Raw genomic sequence first — 24,674 nt, 5'->3', positions numbered from 1 at the left:
ACCATGGGTTCAAGCTAAAAAAACAAAACTAAACAAAACAAAAAAATCCTCTAGCTGTTGGATATAATTGTGCTGGGAGGCTCTGCCTTCCAAGCTGGGACATGCACACGGCCAAGAGAAGACTGGGTCCTCTCATTAGTCCCGGTCTTGAACCTGTGCAAATGCTGTAGCCCCTCTCCACACAGCACCCTCCAAGCCCATCAAGGTCATTAGAAACAAGGACGACTGGGAGACAATGCACAGATGGGGCTAAAAGCAGTGCGGGGTTCTGGGTAGATCCTCCACCAGAAAAAAGGCTATAAGTGAAAGACCAGGGAAACACAAGTGTACAGTCCAGTTCAAGCAGGGCACGAGTCAGGGCACGTGGCGTTCACGTGTTAGCTGTGTCGGTGCCGGGGTTATGGAAGCTGGGAACAACAGGAGACCTGTGCTCAAGAACCTTGTACTCACTATGCAATTGTGGGGTAATTCTGGAATTATTCCAAAATAAAAAATTTTACTTTTGAAAATGTAATTAACAGCTCTGGCCAATTATGTTCAGGGTAAGCTCATCAGCCCAAGGACTAGTTTGTGGGTTCAACCCCTCAACAACCATTGGGTGAGGGTGGAAGTGGGTCCCACCTCTCAAAAACAACTGGGTGAGGTGGGAATTGGGTCCAGACCTCAACAACCATTGGATGAGGTTCAAAATGGGTCATACCTCTTCACAACCATTAGGTGAGGTTGAAAATTAGTCCCGCCCCTCAACAATCATTGGTTGTGGTTGGCTGTGGGTTCAGCCTATCCACAACCATTGGGTGAGGTTGGAAGCTGGTCACGCCCCTCAGCAACCATTGGATGATGTTGGAAGTGGGATCCACACCTCAACAAGCATTGGGTCAGGTTCAAAGTAAGTTCCTCCCCTCAACAACCATTGGGTGAGGTTGGAAGTAGGTCCACAAGGCAGGGCGCCAATTGATTACAGAAATACAGACCTCTCTGAGCAACCCTCCCCTTTAGGCCCAGCCCATTTGGCTGGTCCCGCCTCCTCCTCACTGTTCATGCCCAATCTACCCTAGAGGACCCACTTCCTGTTTCTCTTATGGAACACGTGGCCTGAGCAGTTAGCGATTAAAATAAGACGACATGTTCAATCAATGTAATCAAACCCATTATCCAGATCAGACCACGACCCCGAGCTTCTCCCACTACCCCCACCAGGCACACCCGTGTTGCCCACACTGTCTGCGGCTCTCGGCTGCCTGAGGTGACACGTGACCCCGGGCAGGACCAGCTGGGGGTGAACCGTTACTCACATACTGTTGAAGAGCTCCCGGTAGGTTTCGTCCCCTTTGCCTTCCGACATCAGGCTGTCCAACTTGTCGATGAGCTTGGCTTCCACCTGCAACACACCCAACAGTGCTCTCTCCGCTCCCCGGGGCAAGGGGCGCTTCCAGGCAGATGGAAGCAAAGTTACGTCCCCGAGAAAAAGCAGCAGTCCCATCGGCTTGTGCGGAAGTGACAAGATGGGTTGGGTTAAGAGTAGACAGAGTCCTAAGGGGCTCTGTAGATGGAGCATCAGGCCTTGAACTCCCCGCGGGGCTGCTCTGGCTGCTGCCCAAACCCCTCCCTGTCCACTCCAACCCGAACACTGCAGCCCAGCTCCAACATGGAGCCCTTTTCCAGGAGCTAAAAACACTGGCAAGGCTCATTTCTTCTCTCTCTCTCTCTTTTTTTAAATCACTGTACATATATAGAAACGTTCATTCAAATCTCTGTGTTTTCTATCTATTTTCCTTCTCCACACAGAATGAGGCGGCAGGAATCTTTGCTGAAAGCGAGAAGCTGGCCCGTCCACGGACAGATGGCAGATCCTCCGGAAATGCTCCCGTCAGGGCTCAGGAGGGAGAGAGGGGACGCATTTCCTGAAAACTGTGGTCCAGACCTCCCTGCGCTCCAGCATGGAAGCCCCGCAGGGCCTGGCTGCCCCCGGGAGGCGGGGCTGGGCACTGGCCGGCAGGAGACAGAGGCTGAAGCACCTGGCTGCCGAGGCGAAAACAGCTGGGCTGGCAGATGGGCTAGCAGATGCGGTCAGACTGGGTGCAGGCCTAAGCCCTATGGACGGTCCCTTTCAATCACAATGAATCGGGATAAAGGAAAGGGCATCAGAGGGGGTCCCCAACATGGTTTGTAAATAGCTTCTCATCCACCTATTGGCTTTCTTGAAAATAAGTGTGCACACTGATACGCTGAGAGCCCATGCTTTTGGGGACAGGGCGGTTCCACAGAGGCTCTCGGCTCGCCGGTGGAACTGACGGCGGTTTTCGTTGGGTTTGAGAAAGGCCTGACGCGAGGACAAGTCCTCCCTACCGGTGAGGGCGCACAGGCGAGGACAGCTGAGTGTGTCCAGGGGAGGACAGTGACTGTGCGAACGGGAAGGAGGCCCAGGATCTGCAGCTCGAGGGCAGAAGCAGCTGGTCTCTTACGCAATCTGGTTTTGGAATAAGACCCCGGGTCTCTGCAAAACGAGACCAGGCCTCCGAGAGCCTACGTCTCTTCCGAATAGCCTTTGCAGGAATTTCCACCGCTTTCCCTTTAAATGAATTCTCTGAGCAAAGAGCGGCAAGGACACTGTGCGTCCGATGCTCAGAGCTAAGCCGTTCCCACATACGCCACGCAGACTGCTGGGAGCGCCCTGGCTTTCAGATTCATTAACCTTCTGATTGGCCCACGCTGTGCCCAACTGAGAGCAAAGGAAGTCCCTGCCCGTCCTCAAACACAGACCTGGCAGATCACAGACTGTTTCAGCTGAAGGGTAGGAAGAGGTTTTTCAGGGCTTTCTGGGCGCTCGGGGGGGCGGCCAGGGGGCACCTAGCTGCCGGTGGCCAGTTGGGTGTTCACTCCCCCGCTCCCTGCAGTGACGGAGGTCTCCCCACGCCGAGGGCACTGCCCACCTGCTTGAAGTTGCCGCTCCGCCGCTGCTCCCAGTCCATCATGTCGTGGAAGATGGGGATCATGACGTTCCGCAGGTCGGGCTGGGGAATCAGGGTCACCTCCAGGAAGGGGCCGATCAGCGCCGGGATGAAGTGAAGTTTGTGCTCCCCTAAAGCAAAGGAATGTTGGCATCCCGGTGCATTTAGAAAACTAACGCTGTAACATTTGTTTAGAACGATTGCAAGTACAGTCATCTCAGTGATAACTGCCTCCCCAAGCAAGGAGCTATTTCCCTAAGCTCATACGCAAACAGCACGTTTCAATGTGTTGATTAATATTTCTCCATTTTTATTAAAAACGAGAGAATTCATTTTTTCAGTTAAAGAAGGCATAAGGTACAATGAAAAGCTATAGAAGTCATCAGGAATCGGTGATATTTACTACTGAACACTCACACACATTGGAACTTTTATGCTGCCGTTAAAAACCAGGTGGAAGGACGACACTGGTGAAGCTATTCCATGGAATTAACAGAAAAAGTAAGGCTCGTTACTGCACGCCCAGGTACGTCTTTCATTTAAAGACATGTGACAGAAGAGAACACTGTATCCCCAAAGGTTATCCGCCGTGTGGAGAAGGTGGGGGCACCTCCAGAAGACAGCACAGCTTCCCATGGGAGGGGGAGGGAGGGAAAGACAGGGCCATGAAGAGAGAACCCCGGACCGGCTGCCTCCTGCATGCCCCCTACTGGGGATTGAGCCTGAAACCAGCGTGCGTGCCCTGACCAGGAATGGACTGTGACCTTCTGGTTCACAGATCAACGCCCAACCCCTGAGGCACTCTGGCCGGGCTGTCGATGACGTTTTAGGACCATCAGGGAATTGTTCATATAAACCGGATGTTAGGCTAATTTACCGAATTATCGAACGTTCCACTTTCTTCTTCCCAAAGAAGCCATTTAATCTAAAACCCAGAGGGTTACAAATATCTCTGTTCGGAAGACAGCGCGCAGGAGAAACTCTGATGACGCCTGCGATGGCATCGTAGGAAGCCTGAAGGTGCCGCTGAGCTGAGCAAGGGGTTCCTGCGCCCGCGTGCACGGGTCTCCTGGCGTGGACCAGGCTGCCGGGGAAGTCACCGTGCACAGCGATGCTCCGATTGGCCCCGGAGGGCCAGCGGCCATGTTTCGACCTTCTGGTACCCAAACCACCCTACTACGGCCTTCTCACCGTGGCGTGGACCAGAGCCTAAACAGCCCGAGAGCACTGAGCACGGAGCTCCATTACCCATCCGACAGGGCTTCCCCCAATGGCTCTGCATGTCTGAGAACTATACGTGTCCGGGTCAAAAGTCACTCTGTGACATGAATGGAAGCCAAAGACGATGCTTCTATTTTCATGAACAGAAAACACACCCTGCCTGCGCCACGCTGGGCTCCGAGGAGCGCCAGAGCAGAGATCCCTGCAGGTCATCGCACGTTCGGTTCAAACAGGTTCGTCCCTTTAACCACAGGAGGAGCCACGCAGTGGTAGTGAATGGACACGGTCCACGTGCGTACTTAACATAAATGAGTAACAGACCAAGTTAAATAGGAAATATTGAAGGAGATTTTGGAACTATTGATATTTTCCAAGTATTCTTTTCTATGTAACCAAACCTGTGCCATCATCATTTGCCAGAATACCGCGCTCTGTCTGCTGTGATTGGCTAACAAAATTAGGTCTAATGGTTTCCTAGCAACTGCAGATGCCTTCACATCCTCTGATTATACTCTTCATGGTATAGGTCAATGGCTTCAATTTTTTTTTAAAGAGTAGTGATGCTCAAGTCAATTTCCATGAAGTTTCATCTACATTGGGAGTCCTAGAGATTTTGAGATGTTACAGTTGCAAATTCCAAAAGGTTCTTCACACACTGCTAAAATTGTATGTATGACTGGAGTGAGCTGGGTTATAAAATGTATCACTCCACAATAAGGAAACTCACGAAGATGAGGTGACTTTTTTCAGGCAGACACCAATTTAAAGAATTAGTCATAACCCTGACCAATGCCAACGTGTCATTACTTTGTACGGATACCTTCACTGGTTTAGACACTTGGTTTCAAACCCTGCCCTTGGTAAATGGACGGAGAACAGTACGGGCTGAGCTGTGAAAAGCCCGTGGCTTCTCTTCCCATCACTCACCCAGGTTCTGCCACATGCTGAAGATCTCGCAGCCCATCGTCACCCGCATGTCGCCGTACCTGAGACAGAAGAAAACCAGGCCTGACACAGAGCCTCCGAAACAGAGGCAGACTTGTGTCTCTAGGATACTATCTCTCCGTCTGAGTTAAAAGTCAGTCTGTGTTTAATGAAAGATTTCAACGTGCATGTCTTGATGCCTCTATTTCAAATCTTCATGTCAATCTTTAATAAAACAGATACGCCCCAGAATGTTCACTTGGGTAGTAATTTTGAATCCTGAAAGATTGAGGACCAATAAAAAGGTTACAATAAGTTCAAAATATTGAAATTCCCAGAAAAGCCCGCTGCATGTCCTCCTGGCCATCACCTCTCCTGTGTAATTTCTGGCGCGAACATCTAATCTACGAATCGTTGGAGCACCCTTTGGAAGGCGCAGCACTTTGTATGCCTCATGCTCCCGTCTGATTACACACCAGTACTTACTTTTCTAATACCTTTTTCTTTTTAGAAGGTGTGAACATCTCCAACTGCAGACACAGCTGGTTTATAAAAATGACCGCGAGGTAAAAGTAGGAATCCCAGATCTGAAACAAGAGTGAGAAATGTATGTACTATGTTGTCAGAAATATTCACAGGGGAAGTGAGATGATACGTAGATTTGCTTCTGAAGCGGTAAGTGGAGAGGGTATGGCTGATATCTGATGGCCCTGCGTTGATAACAGTAGAAGTTGGTTATGGGCACACGGGAGTTCCTTATGCTGCTCTCCCTACTTTTACATATGCTGTAAATGGTCTACACTAAAGAAACAAACTAAATAAACACTCTCTTTTACTATATTGCTTCCATGTGGTGCCACAGGTGTCAGGCTCTCTCGGGTATATTTAAATGGAATATATTTCATTTCTCTTAAAACTGTGTGTCTCTAAGGAGGCAGAGCTATGAGATGAATCGCTTTATTCCCGTGTGAATTCCTTTTTGGAACTCCTTTCAATGTAGAATTCAAAAGAATGCACACACTTCTTTGGAAATGCTGATTGCTTTAAATTCATACGGTATATAAAAATTCCCTGCCCAGACAAATCTTTTGATTCCAAGTTTTCTTATCCCCAAAACAGCATCAGAGAGTGACAAGAATAAAACTGCTGACAAAAAACTTAACCAAAAAGATATAAGGTATAATGAAAAAAAAAAAATACTTCACTACCGATACCAAGTATTTCCTTGTAAAATTAAAAAGGAAATAGGAGAAATATTAAAAAGGATTAATATCTTTCATATGTAAAGAGTTCTCACAATTAAAAAGTATGATAGAACCCCAGCAAAATAACGAATCAAGGTCCAGAATGACAATTCACAAAATATGAATTTTAGTCAACAACTGGTCAATAACAAGTAACTATTAAAAAATGCAAATTAGAGCAAAAAAAAGATTTTTACTCCTTATCAAATTGTCAAAAAAAAAGTCCTAATGTTGGTACAGATATAGATAATCAAATGGGTGGTACAACCTTTAACTCAGCAATTTCACTTATAAACATTTATTCAAAGAAATAATTGGGGACATATGCCAAGTTTTATTTTGTAAGAATGTACATAGAAATAATTTATAGGAACAAAATATTAGAAACAACCAAAGTATTAAAAAGGAGAGCTTTGATTATGAAATGTTGATAGGTTAATTATTATAAAGTCTGATATAATTATAAGGTCTGATATAAAGAAATATGCAATCATTAAAATTCCATTGGTCTTAATATATTTGTGGTGTTGTGTTTTTTTTTTTAATATTTTCTAGTTAATCAATAGGATGTTTTATTAAATATTTAATGTGAAAAACGTTATTTAAAAAATAAAGATGCCCCAAAACATAGACATCATGAAGGAGAGGCAGCACATTCCACCCACCGCTTCACCATTTCCTGTTTGCCCCTGAAAAAGTAGGTCAAGACCTCTTACTAGAGACCCAGGCACTTTACAGACACGTTAGTAAAGTTCTGCTTTAGAAAACCTTAATCTTTTTTTCCCTTCTCATTCATTGATTTATTCTAAAAAAAGGAAAACAAAAAAGTAAAGGAAGTGATGGGATTACTTTGTGTTTTCTTCATATAAACTCTATCTTAAGATATGTCTTAAAAACGTGTTCTAAGTCTCCTTAGTCATGCATGAGTGTCACAAAGAGAAGACAAGAATTAAAAATTATAGTAACAAGCCCAGCCAATGTGGCTCAGTGGTTGAGCATCGACTTCTGAACCAGGAGGTCACAGTTCGATTCCTGGTCAGGGCACATGCCTGGGTTGCAGTCGGGGGCATGCAGGAGGCAGCTAATCAATGATTCTCTCTAATCATTGATTTTTTTTCTCTCTCTCTCCCTCTCTCTTCCTCTCTGAAGTCAATAAAAAATACATTTTTAAAAAATTCTGGTAATGACACAGTACTGTTCCCTCTTAGGCACTGGGATTCCACCTGGTGGGTAAGCACCGTTAGAGCCATGACTTGCTCACACATACAATGAAAACTCTCCTACTGTTATTCACAATTAAAACACAGATGGCCCGAGGTGAGTTTGAGGTAGCCAGAACAAATTTACTTTCCGATGGTTAGGAGAAAACAAATCCACGAGGCAATGTCTCTGAGTACCAGGTGAATACTTACCTTGTAGTCAAAGTTTTCATTTAAGAAGTTCTTACGAAGCGCATCTGACAGGTAGAGAACCGTTGTGATGATCACGCTAGGGATCAAAGTAACACAGAGAAAGTTAGGAACGCCCCCCCAGTGCAGAAGAATGCTGTACAGCTAGCGGGAAAAGGAAAAGGAAAAAAGGAAGAACGAGGGCTTTGCATGTGAGACTGTGGGACAATGGCCAGGATTTTGGAGGAAAGAGCCACGTACGGAAGGATGCCCAGTCTGCCTTCTGCGAGGCTGGGATCTCGGGACCCTGATGCAGGGAGGACCGTGGAAGTAACTAACAGGTGCTTTCCCCAGGTGGGGCAAGGGTGAATAAGGTGGGGGAGGGGAGGATTCTCAGGACATCATCTATCTGTTCTATTGTTTGATGTTTAAAAAATATATTTTTATTTGCCGAGACCGGTTTGGCTCAATGGATAGAGCGTCGGCTTGGGGACTGAGGGGTCCCGGGTTCGATTCCGGTCAAGGGCATGTATGTACCTTGGTTGCGGGCATATCCCCAGTGGGGGGTGTGCAAGAGGCAGCTGATCGATGACTCTCTCTCATCGATGTTTCTAACCCTCTATCTTTCTCCCTTCCTCTCTGTACATAATCAATAAAATATATTTAAAAAAAAAAAATATATATATATATATATTTTTTTTTATTCATTTTAGAGGGAGGGAGAGAGGGACAGAAACATCAATGAGAATCACTGATCAGCTGCCTCCTATTTGGTAAAGTCCACCCATTTAAAACAAGTGGTAGTGACTTTCCTAAAAGCAGTGAGAGAAGGTAATTCAAAAGCAGAGGAAAAGGACCCCAGGACTTGGCAGCTTGGAGCTTGAGATCAAACTAAAAATGTCATGTTGTCCTCCGCTCTAACCCTGGATGATGACCTTCATGTATCCTTAATATCAAGGCTGTACTAGCCTGGCCGGGGTGGTTCAGTGGTTGAGCACTGACCTATGAACCAGGAGGTCACTGGTTTTATTCCTGATAGGAGCACATATCTAGGTTATGGGCTCAACCCCCAGTGTGGGGCGTGCAGGAGGCAGCTGATCAGTGATTCTCACCATTGACATTTCTCTCTCTCCCTCTGTCTGCCTCTCTCTAAAAAGACTATTAAAAAAAAAAAGTCTCACTTGTTAGCCACCAGGCGCATCACAGTCCAGTCCTTGGGGAACATCTCGGGCCGAATCAATATTCGGAACACGGTGAAGATCTGCAGCAGGAAGTCCTTGGGTGGGAAGGAAACAGACCATCTTACTGCAGCATTGGTTATTGCAATGCACCTGCACGTACGTACACACACACACACACACACACACACACACACAGACCCATGCTTCGCAGCTAGCAGAGTGGAAAAACACTCCTCTCTTATGTAAAAAAATTTTTCAAATACAATGGCCTGTCCAGGCATGCTGCTCAGAGCTGTCATGTCAGAGGGCAGTGCCATTTCTGGAGATGTTTTCCCACAGGCCATCTGGAAACACTGCTGTCAGACGTGGAGCCATCTGCTCCTCACACCTCGTCAGGGTGGGCCCAGGGGCCACAGCACGGCCCGCTGACACCCCGTGGAATGAAGGAGTGTAGCTGGCCTGGCTCCAAAAGACAGGGGTGCAGTCTCCCTTCGATTTCGATTCACTGACTGAACCTTAAGGAGTTTTTGTTGTAACCGTAAGGGTTGCTAGAGAAATATCTCTAACGACTGGATGGAAGGCCAAAGTTGCTGAAAATGTAAAAACAACAATCACCCCAAACACAAAAGTGTTATTTGTCAAACCCAGCAGCACATTATGTTACACATGTAAGCTGCTTGAATATAAGATTATGGTGGTCACTCAAACCATCAGAAGACAGACTCTTAAAAACTAAGAAACATGCTGTGTCCCTCTGTGTGTGTGTGTGTGTGTGTAACATACTCCGACAGCTCTGCTCAAGCTTGTAAATATTTAGACAAGAGTTTATTTCAGCTTCTTTGGCATCCACTCATACACTGAGAACAGGAGTGATTCCTGTCAAGGGCACGTACCTCCATTGTGAGCTTGATCCCCAGCCCTGGGCTGGGCACGTGAGGGAGGCAACTAATCAATATGTCTCTCTCGCATCGATGTTTCTCTTTCTGTCTCTCCTCCTCTCTTCTACCCTCTCTAAAAATTCAATGAAAAAGTATCCTCAGGTGAGGATTAACAAAAAGCAAAACAAAACAAACAAAAGGAAGATCCCGGTGAATTAAAACTTATGCACGGGGTTCATCAGGAACAGACAGTGTTTGTCTTGAAAGCGGCTGAGGAACTGCGGAGAGAAGGTGACTGAGGACCGCTAAGACCTGCTGAGACCCGGGGCTCTGTCCTGCGAGTAACAGGGAGTCCCCAAGGCTTAAAGCTGGAGTGAGGCTTAATCAGATAGGATTTTAAAAAAATATTTTCTTTGTTGATTTCAGAGAGGAAGGGAGGAGAGAGAGAAAAACATCAATAATGATGAGAGAATCATCAATCGGCTGCCTCCTGCAGGCCCCACACTGGGGATCGAGCGCACAACCTGGGCCTGTGCCCTGACCGGGAATCGAACCGTGGCCTCCTGGTTCATAGGCCGACGCTCCACCACTGAGCCACGCTGGCCTGACTGATGTGGTTCTTGAGCCAGTACACAAAAGACCAGGAAAGGTTACAATGTTTTACATAACTTCCGGAACATGTATAATCTCAAGCCTTAGAGCCCGCCCGGCAGTTCTGCATGGAAAGCCATAATCCACAGCACGCAGGACCCTGCGGCTCTCCTCCCACTCACACACCTGGGGCCAGGACGAGTGTCAGCCCGCAGGAGAGGGTGGGCGTACACGGAGCCATTCCTGACGGCGGAAGGAAGGAAAAAAGCCCTAATCACGTCTTACTTTCTGCTTTTGTTCATTTCTAAAGTAACGTCTCCGAGGAGGGAAGAATTAACAGGGACGCGCGGCAGCCTCCGGCCCCGGCCCACGCACCTCTGTGACACGGAGCCTCCCGCCACGCGCCCACGGCCTTCGGGGAGAGAAGGCAGGACTCGCTGCCCTCAGTCACTCTGAGGACCAGAGAGGCTCAGCGATGACGTCCCGACTTCCTGAGCCAACAGTGGCTCCTCCACCACCCACATCGGGCGAGGGCCAATCCCTGCAGCCCTGTCCTCCTGTTCAGCCCCACGCGTGGCCTTCTGTGGGCAGAGGCCCGACGCTGCTCACCCACTGGAATCCTACACTCAGGAGTGAAGCGAAGCGTGAGAAACAGGGGGGCTCAGGCTGGAGCGTGGACATGCCAATCCACCGGAGTCAGCCAACCCTGACGTGTCACCCATGTTTTTAGGAATGTGTGCGCCTCCCCCGGGCCCCGGGAAGGCTCCGGTCCTGTGCCGTCAGCGTGACCGTCCCCACCGGCCTGGACTCCCCCCAGGCTCAGACCTCCCCAGGATAAAGCTGCAGGTAATGTCTGGGTCCCCAGAGGAAACCTGGAGGATGGAGAGAGAGAGAAGCAACAAAAGGACGGACGGCAGGTCCTTCCTCCCACTGAGGACAATCACCGTCCACGCTTCCGGGGAACGCCATGAAGGAAGCAGCAAAGTGCCCTTGACCTCGGCAAAGATATTTGGGAACATCAATATTTTTTATTGCCTGTCAGCGCGTCGGAGGAGCGCAGCACGCTGCTGAGGCCACAGGCTGACCGAGAGAATCAGCCGCAGCTCCGCCTCCGGCGTCAGCCCCGGCAGCCGGACTCTCTCACGGGGGGATGGGACCCGCTCACACATCCCAGGGGGCTCTTATCTTCTCTGAGGGTGACGAGTCCAAGGCCACCGAACTAGGGTTAGGCCCCGGGCCCCGGTCTCCACAGCTCGGTCAGTCTGTTTCTGGCCTGTGGCGAGTTGATGACAGGTGTTTTACACGCTACGTTCTTGTCCAAGGTAAGAGTTCGTTACTTTGCGTGAGCACAGAAACGCTACAGCAAGCATGTAAGGCCTGCAGATGGCGGGCTGCATGCTGGCCTTACAGAGCCCACACGGGTGAGCAGATGCGTGGACGAAGCTGAGAAAAGGCAGCTTCAAGTTTGATGGGAAGGAGGAGAGCAATTGTTGAACAATGCCGAAGAACGAGAGACGCTAAAAAGGGACATTAAAAACACCATTACATGTCACTTACCCTGAGCTCCTCCTTTGTGCTGAAACTGTCCAGAAGCTGCTGATAGTGCCTGTCTGTCATCTGTCGTAACAGGGACAGGAGACAGGCAACAAACTCCCCCTAATTAAAACACAAACAGACAGCGTGTTTCTCAGCGAGGACACAGACGCACCAGCGACTTGCTTTGAACCACCCTAAAATAGAACATTAAAAAAAACAAACACAACCACAAACCATTATGACACAAACTCCCCCTATGGAGTCTTCCTGCTCTAAATTCACCATAATGTCACCGTCCGAATCTCTCCCCAGAGAACCATGTCCTGGTTGTACCTGAATTTCTAAATTTGGAGAGGAGTTCCTGCCTGCGGTGAGAGCGTCTCACTAGGGAAGTAACTGCGCATTTACCACATCTTCGTTCATCACACCATCCACGCTGTGAGGCAGGTGCTATAATTCTTATTTAAGGAAGAGAGAGGGCCCGGCCAGCATGGCTCAGTGGCTGAGCATCAACCTATGAGCCAGGAGGTCACGGTTCGATTCCCAGTCAGGGCACAGGCCCATGGTGTGGGCTCGGTCCCCAGTGGGGGGTGTGCAGGAGGCAGCTGATCAATGATTCTCATTATTGATGTTCCTATCTCTCTCCCTTTCCCTTCCTCTCTGAAATCAATAAAAACATATTTTTAAAAAATAAAGAAGGATGGTACATTTTGTTCTTCCACCAACTGTTCTTTGAACTTTAAAAAGCTCTCTCCGGCTGAAAAAAAACACACACAACACCCTCGTAACGGCTTCCCTTTCCAACATCCACCGCACGGGAGGCAGCTTTCACGCAGTAACACGCGTGGCCCTCGGTCCACACCCCCCATCCCGGGACTCGGACCCTCGCGGTTACAAACGCTGCTTCCTCTGCGTGTGATTCTGCCCGGCCCACGGGCACGCGGGGCCCCGGCTGAGCACAGCCCCATCTGACCGCACTCTGCTGTGTCACACCCAGGCCAGAGCCCAGATTCCCCGGCACCCCCTCCCGGCGACCTCGGCTGTGACCCGCACACGCCCTGCCCCGGCCGTTCGCCGGGCGCTCACCGTGACGTCCTGGAAGTGCAGCCGCGTGGCGGAGCCGGAGGCCTGCGGGCGGCTGGTGATCTCCAGGATGGTCCTCAGCAGGATGTCCAGCAGGCTGGCCACGATCACGTCGATCTCCTCGGGCACGGCCTTCTCCTGCAGAGAGAGGAGCCCTCGTGCCCGGGCGTCCGGCTCACCGCGCGCTCGGCTCTCGGGGGGGGGAGGGGGGAGTGTTTCCAAGCAGAGAGGGAGGCGGCGGGCAACGCCGAGCTTCACCGGCTGGACGTCCCCTGGCCACCGACGGGCGCGACCTTCTCTAGCAGAACACAGGGCGGGAGGCAGCGAGGAGCCGGCCCCCGGCACACACGCCGGCACACACGCCGGCACACACTCCAGCACACACACCGGCACACACGCCGGCACACACGCCAGCACACACGCCAGCACACACACCACACACACTCCAGCACACACGCCGGCACACACGCGGGCACACACACCACACACACGCCGGCACAGACACCAGCACACACGCCGGCACACACGCGGGCACACACACCAGCACACACACCGGCACACACACCACACACACACCAGTACACACGCCAGCACACACTCCAGCACACACACCAGCACACACACCGGCACACACACCACACACACACCAGTACACACGCCAGCACACACTCCAGCACACACACCAGCACACACACCGGCACACACGCCGGCACAGACACCAGCACACACTCCAGCACACACGCCGGCACACACGCCAGCACACACACCACACACACACCAGCACACACGCCGGCACACACTCCAGCACACACACCAGCACACACGCCGGCACACACGCCGGCACACATGCCGGCACACACACCACACACACCAGCACACACGCCGGCACACACGCCAGCACACACACCACACACACACCAGCACACACGCCGGCACACACTCCAGCACACACACCAGCACACACGCCGGCACACACGCCGGCACACATGCCGGCACACACACCACACACACCAGCACACACGCCGGCACACACGCCGGCACACACACCACACACACACCAGCACACACACCACACACACACCAGTACACACGCCAGCACACACTCCAGCACACACACCAGCGCACACACCGGCACACACGCCGGCACACACACCAGCACACACACCAGCACATACGCGGGCACACACACCACACACATGCCGGCACAGACACCAGCACACACACCGGCACACACGCCGGCACACACACCGGCACACACACCGGGACACACACCACACACACACCAGCACACACACCGGCACACACGCCGGCACACACACCGGCACACACACCGGGACACACACCACACACACACCAGCACACACACCGGCACACACGCCGGCACACACACCGGCACACACACCGGGACACACACCACACACACACCAGCACACACACCGGCACACACACCGGCACACACACCACACACACACCAGCACACACACCAGCACACACACCGGCACACACACCGGCACACACACCAGCACACACACCAGCACACACACCAGCACACACACCGGCACACACAACAGTATATACACCGGCACACACACCACACACACACCACACACACACCAGTACACACGCCAGCACACACTCCAGCACACACACCAGCACACACACCGGCACACACGCCGGCACACACACCAGCACACACACCAGCACACATGCCAGCACACACGCGGGCACACACACCACACACATGTCGGCACAGACACCAGCACACACACCGGCACACACGCCGGCACACACACCGGGACACACACCACACACACACCAGCACACACACCGGCACACACGCCGGCACACACACCGGCACACACACCGGGACACACACCACACACACACCAGCACACACACCGGCACACACACCGGCACACACACCACACACACACCAGCACACACACCAGCACACACACCGGCACACACACCGGCACACACACCACACACACACCAGCACACACACCGGCACACACAACAGTATATACACCGGCACACACACCACACACACACCGGCACACACACCGGCACACACAACAGCACACACACCGGCACACACACCACACACACACCGGCATACACACCGGCACACACGCCGGCACACACACCACACACACACACCAGCACACACGCTGGCATACACGCCGGCACACACACCACACACACGCCGGCACACACACACCAGCACACACGCCGGCTGTGCAGCAGTTGCCCGAGACCCACATGCAAAGGGGGTGAGGCCCTGGGATGGACACAGGACCGAGTCAGAGCCCAGCCGGCCGCTGACAGCGTGTGACCTTGAGCGTGTCAGCTTGCCCGTCTGCAAGCTTCGGGAACCCAGATTATTTGGGGGTACGGCCACCCCGCGAGATGGAAAAACATTCCTTCCGAGAAAAACACAAAGCCCCACCCCGCCGGAGACGGAAGGGAGGGCGTGGGGGTGGCGCCACGGGGTTCTTGGAAGACTTTGGGTCCCGGCGTTAGGCCGGGAGCCGCGGGAGGGGGCGGGACGGGGGCCACTCACCGCGCCGTTCTTCTTGCTGAGGCAGAACACGTTGCTGAGGATGCGCGCGCAGGCCACCAGGTCCTTCTGCTGCCGCAGGTGCATGTGCAGGTGGTGCAGGACCACGGGCAGCAGGATGCACCTGGAATCTGCGGGAGGAGCCGTCAGTGCCCCCTGCACGGCCCCCGTTCACCTCCCCCCCAGCATCCTCAGCAGGAGTGACAGCCCCTCCCCTCCCCCCCCCCCCCCGCATCCTCAGCAGGAGTGTGGCGTGGTGGTGGATGCACTGTGAGCACGTGTAGCTAAGAAGGTACCAGTCCTACACGTTCCTGCTCAGAGCCAGTAGCTCCTTTCCCAACCCAGGATTCCTGCCCGCAACAGGGTTTCACTTCTATTGAAATGGGGTTTTTAGCCTGAGCTGGTCTGGCTCAGTGGACAGAGCGTCGGCCTGTAGACTGAAGAATCCCGGGTTCGATTCCAGTCAAGGGCACATGCCCAGATTGCAAGCTTGACCCCCAATAGGGGGCCTGCAGGAGGCAGCTGATCCATGATTTTCTCTCATCATTGATGTTTCTCTCTCTCTCTCCTTCCTCTCTGAAATCAATAAAAATATATATTTTAAAAAGAAATAGGTGTTGTTGTTTTTTTTTAAATTGCTTGTTTTACCTATAAATATCAAAAAGACATGCTTCTCGGGCCTTTTCCACTGAGATGGATGACCTCTGGCTGCCTAGAAGGGCGGATGCAGGTGGTTTATTCCCCTCACCTCTTGGCTCCCCGGCCCCGCCCAGAACTCAGGGCGCATGGAGAAACAGACGTGTGTGTGTGTGTGTGTGTGTGTGTGTGTGTGTGCTGCCATTGATGTCCGGCCCTCCGCACGTGGCGGGAATGCTGTCTGGCTTTGGTTTATCTCTTTCTGAAAGCCTTTGGGAAACCACTCCTGGTAATTCAAACTTTATGATTATTCCTTGTCTTCTGGTCTCTTCATTCTGTAAACTCAGATCCCTCAGCTCGGGGAACGGGCCTTGAGTGATGGCTGTGAGATTTTCTTCCCTTTTACTTCTTCCTGTCCTGTGTCTGGAACTTTGCCTGTATGCACGTCACGAATCTCTCTCTCTCTCTCTCTCTCTCTTAAACTTACCTCTAATGTTCAAAGCATTACAGAGGTCCTTCTATCCCCATTGACCCTCCACCCGGCCCCCGGGCCTCTGCCACACTATTGTCTCTGTCCTGGGCTGTGCATGTATGCACACGCGTTCTCTGACTAATCCCTTCCTGCCTCCTCCCTCACCCCTCCGACATTCCTCAGTCTGTCCCATGTGTCTATGTCTCGGGATCTGTTTTGCTCATCAGTGTATTTTGGTCATTGGATTCCACATCTGAGTGAGATCGCATGGTCTTGTCTTTCCCTGGCGGGCTAAGTTTGCTCAGCAGAAAGCTCTCCGGGTCCCTCCGTGCTGTCTCAAAGGGTGAGAGGTCCCTCTTTTTGGATCTCTTAAACTATCTTCTCCTTTTTCTGACTTTTTATTTTTTTAATCTTATTTTTTGGTCCAACTTCCTGGGCTATTTCCCTACTTTACCCCCAAGTCTTCTTCTGTTAAGTTTTCCTGTTTATGCTGCGATGCATTTCCTCTCCAAGGGTCCCTTCTCCCTCCCCAGGCCAGTGTCACGGGCCTGCAAGCTGGACGGGGACGCAGGCCCTGCCTCCGAGGGGCCCACGTGCTCTAGGCCGTGCCGCCACCAGGAAGTCAGAGGAATTTTCCGCCCGGACGCTGCATTTCCCTGACGTGGTCGCTCCTGGCTGCTTCCTGGGGTGATACCTCCCGACACCACCCCTCCTCATTTCAGGCCTGCACCGCGAGTCTCTGGGAAATCAGAGCTATTTTCTTGATGTTTTGTTTTATTTTCTCCCTGAAGTATCTTCCCTCTGGCCTCTGGTTTTCACAGAGCCTGGTCACGCCTCATCGCCAGCGAGCACTCGGCTTGTGGGCGGACAGCGAGGCTTTTCTTGGGGCACGCAGGGGGACCCCCCACTTCAGAAGCTGAGACCTCTTCTCTGGTGGGTCCGTCCCCCTGGAGGAACCTGCCAGGCTGCTCCCGGGCAGCACAAGCCCACGTCTGTCAGCGACCCCACAGGCCAGGCCCGCCCATGGCTGCGGGTCCCAGTCTAACGGGGAGGCCTGTCTATCGTGGGGAGCCCCGTCCCCAAAGGAACAGCATCGGGTTCTCTGCTCCAGGCCCATCTCCCTCACTTCACCCAGGAGGTAAAGGCCGTGGGCAAACAGCTCAGAGGAATGACTCTCGGGTTGTGAGCATGGGCGTGCTCGGCCTGCGGGCGCCCACCTGGGTTGGTGTAGAGCTGGCTCTCCACGGTCTGGCCGATGCACTGCAGCTTCACCGCCTGCAGCGTGTCGTCCACGTGCAGGAGGGTGGGCAGGCTGCCCAGCGTGTCCTGCACCAGGTTGGCCACTTCCCGGATGTCGAAGAGCTTCAGCAGCTCGGAGTACACGGCGGGGAAGGAGCTCAGGAACACGGCCTTCGAGAGAGAAACGAGCGCAGGTCACCTCCCAGCATGCCCTGGGCCGCGAGCTGTGAAACATCAGGGAGGCCCGGCCGCCTGGCTCAGGGCTGAGCATCCACCTGTGAACCAGGAGGGCAGGGTTCCATTCCTGGTCAGGACACATACGTGCCCAGGTTACAGGCTCAACCCCTTGTGGGGCGTGCAGGAGGCAGCCAGTCCCTGATTCTCTCTCATCATTGACATTTCTGTCTCCCTCTCTTTCTCGTTTCCTCTCTGAAATCAATAAAAATATATTTATTTATTTGGTTGGTTGGTTAATCCTCACCCAGAGGCATTATTCCATCGATTTTTAGAGAGAGTGGAAGAGAAAGGAAAGGACAGAGAGAAACACATGGGTTGGCTGCCTCCTGCAGGAGCCTGGATCAGGGCCCGGGCGGAGGAGCAGCCTGCCACCGAGGTCCGTGCCCTTGGCCAGAATCAAACCCGGGACCCTTTGGTCTGCAGGCCGACCCTCTATCCACTGAGCCACACTGGCCAGGGCAATACATTTATTTATTTATTTAATATATTTTATTGATTTTACACGGAGAGGAATTGAGAGGGACAGAGAGCTAGGGACATCGATGAGAGAGAAACATCTACCAGCTGCCTCTTGCACACCCCCCAACGGGGATGTGCCCGCAACCAAGGTACGTGCCCTGGACCGGAATCGAACCCGGGACCCTTTGGTCTGCAGGCCGATGCTCTATCCACTGAGCCACGCTGGCCGGGGCGATACATTTACAGAGAGAGGGACGCACCTGGGACTGGGAGAGCGGCCCGACCCCCTTGCTCTCCTGCGAGAGGAAGAAGCGCACGGACAGCAGCAGCTCGCGGATGCAGCAGCGGAACTCCTCCTCATGCTGCCCGCCCGTGGCCAGCGAGAACAGGCGGCGCGACTGCACGATGTACTTGAAGATGTACTCCTGGGCCTGCAGCGGACACGGACACCGGGACCTCAGGGGCAGCCACGGGCACAGGGCGGGCAGGGAGCCGGCGCAGCAGACACGGACACCGGGACCTCAGGGGCAGCCACGGGCACAGGGCGGGCAGGGAGCCGGCGCAGGGAGCCGGCGCAGCGGACACGGACACCGGGACCTCAGGGGCAGCCACGGGCACAGGGCGGGCAGGGAGCCGGCGCAGGGAGCCGGCGCAGTGAGACCGCACGTCCCCACTCACACGCCAAGGACCGGGAGGCGCTGAGCAGCATGCACACGTGGGAGAGAGCTCCCTGCTCTGGGACTAACGAGGGAGCAGGTCTAACCATCTAACACCCCTGCGGGGCTGCCGGGGCGGGGGCCGGGGCCGGGGCCGGGGCCGGGGCCAGGGGAGGGAGGGAGGGAGGAGGATGGACTGGCCGTTACAGGACAGTCGCAGGCGGTGAGCACAGCAGCAGGAGGAGAGTCGTTAGTGCTGGCATAGCTCCGTCATGTTGTCGCAGTGTCCGGGGTCCCAGACCCATCCGGGCATCGCTCTGTACGTGATACACGTGCCTACCCACCATGCTCTACCCCTGACACCAGGATAATACTGAACATCCACTCTCATTGGACAACTTAAACAAAAAACGTTTAATACGTAAATATAAAAATTCTATAGGGGCAAAAATTGCTTTCATCCTCAGAGATTTTTAAATGAACAAGAAGAGTCTGTTTTGGAAGTAATTCTGCTTTGCTAGCGTGCACTCTCGCCACGTGGTATCTTCCTGCAAGCAGACCCCGTGATCCATTTATCATGAATAAAATGCCTGTTTTATGAAGTGTCTCCGTGTCTACTCTCCTGCACCGACATCACCCGGGCGGCACCCACCGCCGGCGTCAGGTGCCGGCCGGGCAGTCCCGGCCCACCCCGTCGAGAAGCTTGTTCTCTGGGACGTGTGTGCAGTGAGGGCTCAGCATCTCCTGGGCACCTGAGCAAGCGGTGCCAGGAGGCGGGCAGCCTTAAAGGCGGAGACCGGGCAATCCTGTCTCCCTCCCACGGTCCCTGCTAAGCCACCATTCTCTCCGAAAAGGCAAGGGGAATTGTTCTCAGGTGACGATAAAAGCAAGAGCCGGGAACAGCCAAGCTTGACCGCCTGCCCGCCTGCCCGCAGTCCTCACACTGAGCCCTCCTGCCAGCCCGCACCCCAGGGTGGAGGCGCCCGAGAGGAAGGGTTCATCCCCGGCGGGTGCCATGGGCGAGCCTGGCGGGTGCCCTCCAGTGTGCCCGGCTCTGCAGCGGCTGGCCGGGTGCCAGTTAGATCCTTGGGGCGCAGTGAGCGCCACTCCCCACCCTGTCCGAGTGGCGGGGCCGGTTCCCTGAGGCAGGGCCACGCCCGGTGCCCTGAGCGGCCTCGTCTGTCCGGGGTTACCTTCAGCACCTCCTGGATGTGCTCCTGCCGCTCCGCCTCCGTGATCCGGTCCACGTACCACTTGAGCACCTTGATGAGGTCCCTAAGGGCGGAGACCCGCAGGAGGGTGTGCTCAGGGGAGACAGACAGGAGGGTGTGCTCAGGGGAGACAGGCAGGAGGGTGTGCTCAGGGGAGACAGGCAGGAGGGTGTGCTCAGGGGAGACACGCAGGAGGGTGTGCTCAGGGGAGACACAGGAGGGTGTGCTCAGGGGAGACAGGGCAGGAGGGTGTGCTCAGGGGAGACACGCAGGAGGGTGTGCTCAGGGGAGACACAGGAGGGTGTGCTCAGGGGAGACGGGCAGGAGGGTGTGCTCAGGGGAGACAGGGCAGGAGGGTGTGCTCAGGGGAGACACCAGGAGGGTGTACTCAGGGGAGACGGGCAGGAGGTCCGCTGAGGAGCCTGCCAGGGCCGCCGCAGTGCCAGTGCCGCCGGGAGTGGCTCACCTGTACGCCAGCGCCCCCGCGAAGTGGCTCTCGATGTACGTGTCCATCACCGGCTTGAAGTGGTGGAACTTGCTGTCTTGCAGCAGATTGATGATGTGAACCTGAGAGGAAAACCGCGCTCGGGAAACCACAGGCAGGCCCGGGGGGGTTGTGAATTTTAAGAGAATTCTCTCCCTCTTAAGTGTCCATTATTTTTGAATATATTTTATTGATTTGAGGAAGGGAGAAGGATAGAGAGTTAGAAACATCAATGAGAGAAAAATATTGATCAGCTGCCTCCTGCATACCCCCTACTGGGGATGTGCCTACAACCAAGGTACATGGCCTTGACCGGATTCGAACCTGGGACCTTTCAAGTCTGCAGGCTGACGCTCTAGCCACTGAGCCAAACTGGTTAGGACTTAAGTGTCCATTTCCGAAACAACTTAGGTGAGTGGAGAGGGACAGGCGACACTGTTAAGACATCATGAACGTGAACGCAAACTCACCAGAGAATCAAACACTTTGGACCCATACTTTTGGGAGTTTTCATCTAAGATCCCAAACAAGGTGTCCAGGGTGTCTTGCAGAAACTGAGGGAGAGAAGAAGGAAGGGTTAGGGTTAGGGTTAGGGTTAGGGTTAGGGTTAGGAATAGGGTTAGGGTTAAGGTTAGGGTTAGGAATAGGGTTAGGGTTAGGGTTAGGGTTAGGGTTAGGGTTAGGGGGGTTAGGGTTAGGGTTAGGAATAGGGTTAGGGTTAGGGTTGGGATTAGGGTTAGGGTTAGGGGGGTTAGGGTTAGGGTTAGGGTTAGGGGGGTTAGGGTTAGGGTTAGGGTGGTTAGGGTTAGGGTTAGGAATAGGGTTAGGGTTAGGGTTAGGAATAGGGTTAGGGTTAGGAATAGGGTTAGGGTTAGGAATAGGGTTAGGGTTAGGGTTAGGGGGGTTAGGGTTAGGGTTAGGGTTAGGGGGGTTAGGGTTAGGGTGGTTAGGGTTAGGGTTAGGAATAGGGTTAGGGTTAGGGTTAGGAATAGGGTTAGGGTTAGGAATAGGGTTAGGGTTAGGAATAGGGTTAGGGTTAGGGTTAGGGTTAGGGTTAGGGTTAGGGGGGTTAGGGTTAGGGTTAGGGTTAGGGGGGTTAGGGTTAGGGTGGTTAGGGTTAGGGTTAGGAATAGGGTTAGGGTTAGGGTTAGGGTTAGGGTTAGGGTTAGGGGGGCTGCTCTTCCCCTCTGACCAGCCCCACCCCGAGGGCCCCAGTGGGACAGGGACCGCGTGTACCTTGACGATCTCGGAGCCGTCGATCTCCTTTAACCTCGAGAGGCAGCCGGGGATCTTGTCGGGGTGGGTTCTCCACTTCAGGAGGTCGAGCATATCGCCTTCGGACAGAACAGAAATGCCCGTCTCAGCCGGCTCGGCCCTGCTGTCCTCCGGGCACCCACAACCTCCGGGGCCGGGGACTCGCCCCCAGAGCGCTCCAGGTTTGGGAACACTGGATGGTCAGCACAGAGCTCTACCGACGCGTCTTCTGTAGGGAGCACCATGGCCCATGACTGACCAAGCCTGGGGCAGCGTGGCGTCTCTTAACCTGGGGCCAACAGGCTTCCGCCAATTTTTCCAAAATAAAGGGAGCTGCTGGTTTTAAAACATACACCTCCAGAAACACGCTGGATGGGGAGCAGCCGAAACGAAGATCAGCGGAGAGACGGAAACAGAGGCTGGCCCGCGGACTCAGGGGCGTGAGCAAAGGGCCCATGTTGACAGGGCACCTTGTGCCCGATGCCCACATCCTCTCCCGCCACCACCGCCCCTCGGTGCCTCTGAGACCAGAGCTCCAGGCACTGCGCAGGCACGGGCGTCCGAGGCGGGAGGCCTGCCTGCGAGGGCCCCTCCTCAGCACGAGGCAGGACCTGTCCATGCGGACTGCGGAGTGTGCGCCACACGTGTTACGTGGCCACGAGAAGAGCCAGGCGTGTGTACTGACTCCCCGCACCACAGGCCTGGCTTTCAGGACGGTCTGCCCACAGATCGCCTTGCTTTAGTCCTCCTCGCTTCCTAAGCATCCCTGCCCCAGAGCGGGAACCTCGACAGAGAATCTATACCCGCCTGATGGACACAAACCAGCTTTATTCCACAGCTGCCGCGGCCGAGTTCATGGGCCAGACAACCAGAGGGAGGAAGGCGGCGGGGTTCTCTCTCTCTCTCTCTCTCTCTCTCTCTAATTTTTTCAAAAAATATTTTTATTGATTTCAGACAGGAAGGAAGAGGGAGAGATGGAAACACGAGAGAGAATCTTCAATGGGCTGCCCCACGCATGACCGGGAGTAGAACCGTGACCTCCTGGTTGGTAGGTCAATGCTCAACCACTGAGCCACACTCCTTCTTTTTAAGCAGGTGGGTTTCCAGGGTTGATGGGGAGAGCTGTGCACGTGGGCTCCAACACCGGGTCATTCTGAGGCCCTGGCAGGACATGCATGGCACAGAGCCTGGGTCAGGACGGTCTCCGTGTCACTGGGCATCCCCCTGGAGGGGTGGGGCCCGTCTCCAGCATCCGAAGGGCAGGCAGGTGACCGACGATGCCCACCAGCCCCCCGCCCTGACGCAGCCCTTCGCCGGGGCGGGCGCTACCGTTCTGAGTGAGCTTGGTGGAGCAGAGGAAGGACGTGATCCAGAAGGACTCCTTCGTAGCCTTGGGGGCGGGGGTGCCAGTCCCCAGGAGCAGGCCCTTGGAGAAGGGGAGCTTGAGGTAGCGGGCCGGGTCCTGGAGGTTGGTGTTCTCCTCGCACTGCGCGGAAACAGAGGTAAGGGGGTGAGGGGGGCCTCCGGAGAACCACTGAGCACCGTGTCCAGGCCGTGCTTGTGGCCGGAGCCACTCCAAGCAGAAGCATGAGGAGACGCGGCCCTGAGGGGACATGCAGCAGAGGCGTGGAGAGGAACCAGGCTGGGGTCGGGCGGGGACCACTGGGGGGACCCCCAGCTCTGTCACGGCCCCACGAGGGGCTGTCCATGGTCCTTACCCAGGGGACAGCCTGCCCGCTCTGAGCCCTGAGGGGTCAGGAGAACAGGACACAGGAGCGAGCGCTGTGCACGGGGCCTTGCAGGGGTTCAAGGCCTCGGATGGGTCAGCACGGGGTTTGGGGGAAAATGCTCAAGTTCCTTTTTCTTTTTCTTTTTCAATACATTTTATTGATTTTTTTACAGAGAGGAAGGGAAAGGGACAGAGAGTTTGAAACATCGGTGATCGAAAAACATCGATCAGCTGCCTCCTACACACCCCCTACTGGGGATGTGTCTGAAACCAAGGTACATGCCCTTTACCAAAATCGAACCCGGGACCCGCAGGCCGACGCTCTATCCACTGAGCCAAACCGTTCAGGGCTAGGAGTATTTTTTTTCTTTTTCTTTCTTTTTTTTTAAATAAATCTTTATTGTTCAGATTATTACAATTGTTTCTCCTTTCCCCCTCCTCAAGTTCTTTCCACAGCTCCTCTGAGGTAGCTTGTAAACAACCCCTTCCTTAGAGAACGAAGGCAGGAGGAGACGGCATTGAGGGGGAATGGGACCCCCATGCCGAGGGGCTCTCTCCCGCCCAGAAACGCCGCTCACCGGCGTCAGGAGACGGCAGATCTAACACAGGCGGCCTCCTGCTCCTCCTGCAGCTCTCCCTCCAGGCCGGGGCCGTCATTCCGTGCGGGAACGCGACAGAGGAGACGGACATCTGCCCGCGGAGGGGCCCACCCTCTCTCCTGCGAGAGGACCAGGGCCTGG

The 24,674-nt window shown here is 53.9% G+C and overlaps 1 protein-coding gene across 3 annotated transcripts in view; it reads right to left on the bottom strand.

Moving 5' to 3' along the window:
• DOCK4 (dedicator of cytokinesis 4) overlaps positions 1-24,674 on the bottom strand; it is a 165,242-nt gene that overhangs the window by 33,888 nt on the left and 106,680 nt on the right. For all 3 annotated transcript variants that reach the window (XM_084897150.1, XM_084897152.1, XM_084897151.1), the window contains exons 17-32: positions 23,535-23,691; positions 22,188-22,285; positions 21,422-21,505; positions 20,934-21,034; positions 20,450-20,531; positions 18,861-19,031; positions 17,883-18,075; positions 15,561-15,688; positions 13,001-13,135; positions 11,936-12,034; positions 8,910-9,004; positions 7,753-7,828; positions 5,583-5,683; positions 5,100-5,158; positions 2,934-3,082; positions 1,296-1,381 (exon numbers count right to left, since the gene is read on the bottom strand). In XM_084897150.1, coding sequence (XP_084753276.1) covers positions 1,296-1,381; positions 2,934-3,082; positions 5,100-5,158; positions 5,583-5,683; positions 7,753-7,828; positions 8,910-9,004; positions 11,936-12,034; positions 13,001-13,135; positions 15,561-15,688; positions 17,883-18,075; positions 18,861-19,031; positions 20,450-20,531; positions 20,934-21,034; positions 21,422-21,505; positions 22,188-22,285; positions 23,535-23,691 — 1,814 coding nt within the window. The remainder of the gene's footprint in view (positions 1-1,295; positions 1,382-2,933; positions 3,083-5,099; positions 5,159-5,582; positions 5,684-7,752; positions 7,829-8,909; positions 9,005-11,935; positions 12,035-13,000; positions 13,136-15,560; positions 15,689-17,882; positions 18,076-18,860; positions 19,032-20,449; positions 20,532-20,933; positions 21,035-21,421; positions 21,506-22,187; positions 22,286-23,534; positions 23,692-24,674) is intronic.

This window comes from Pipistrellus hanaki, assembly GCF_964339955.1.
Source record: "Pipistrellus hanaki genome assembly, chromosome: 10".
Taxonomy (NCBI): domain Eukaryota; kingdom Metazoa; phylum Chordata; class Mammalia; order Chiroptera; family Vespertilionidae; genus Pipistrellus; species Pipistrellus hanaki.
The sequence above is the reverse complement of the archived record's forward strand: the minus strand, read 5'-3'. Positions and strand labels throughout refer to the sequence as shown.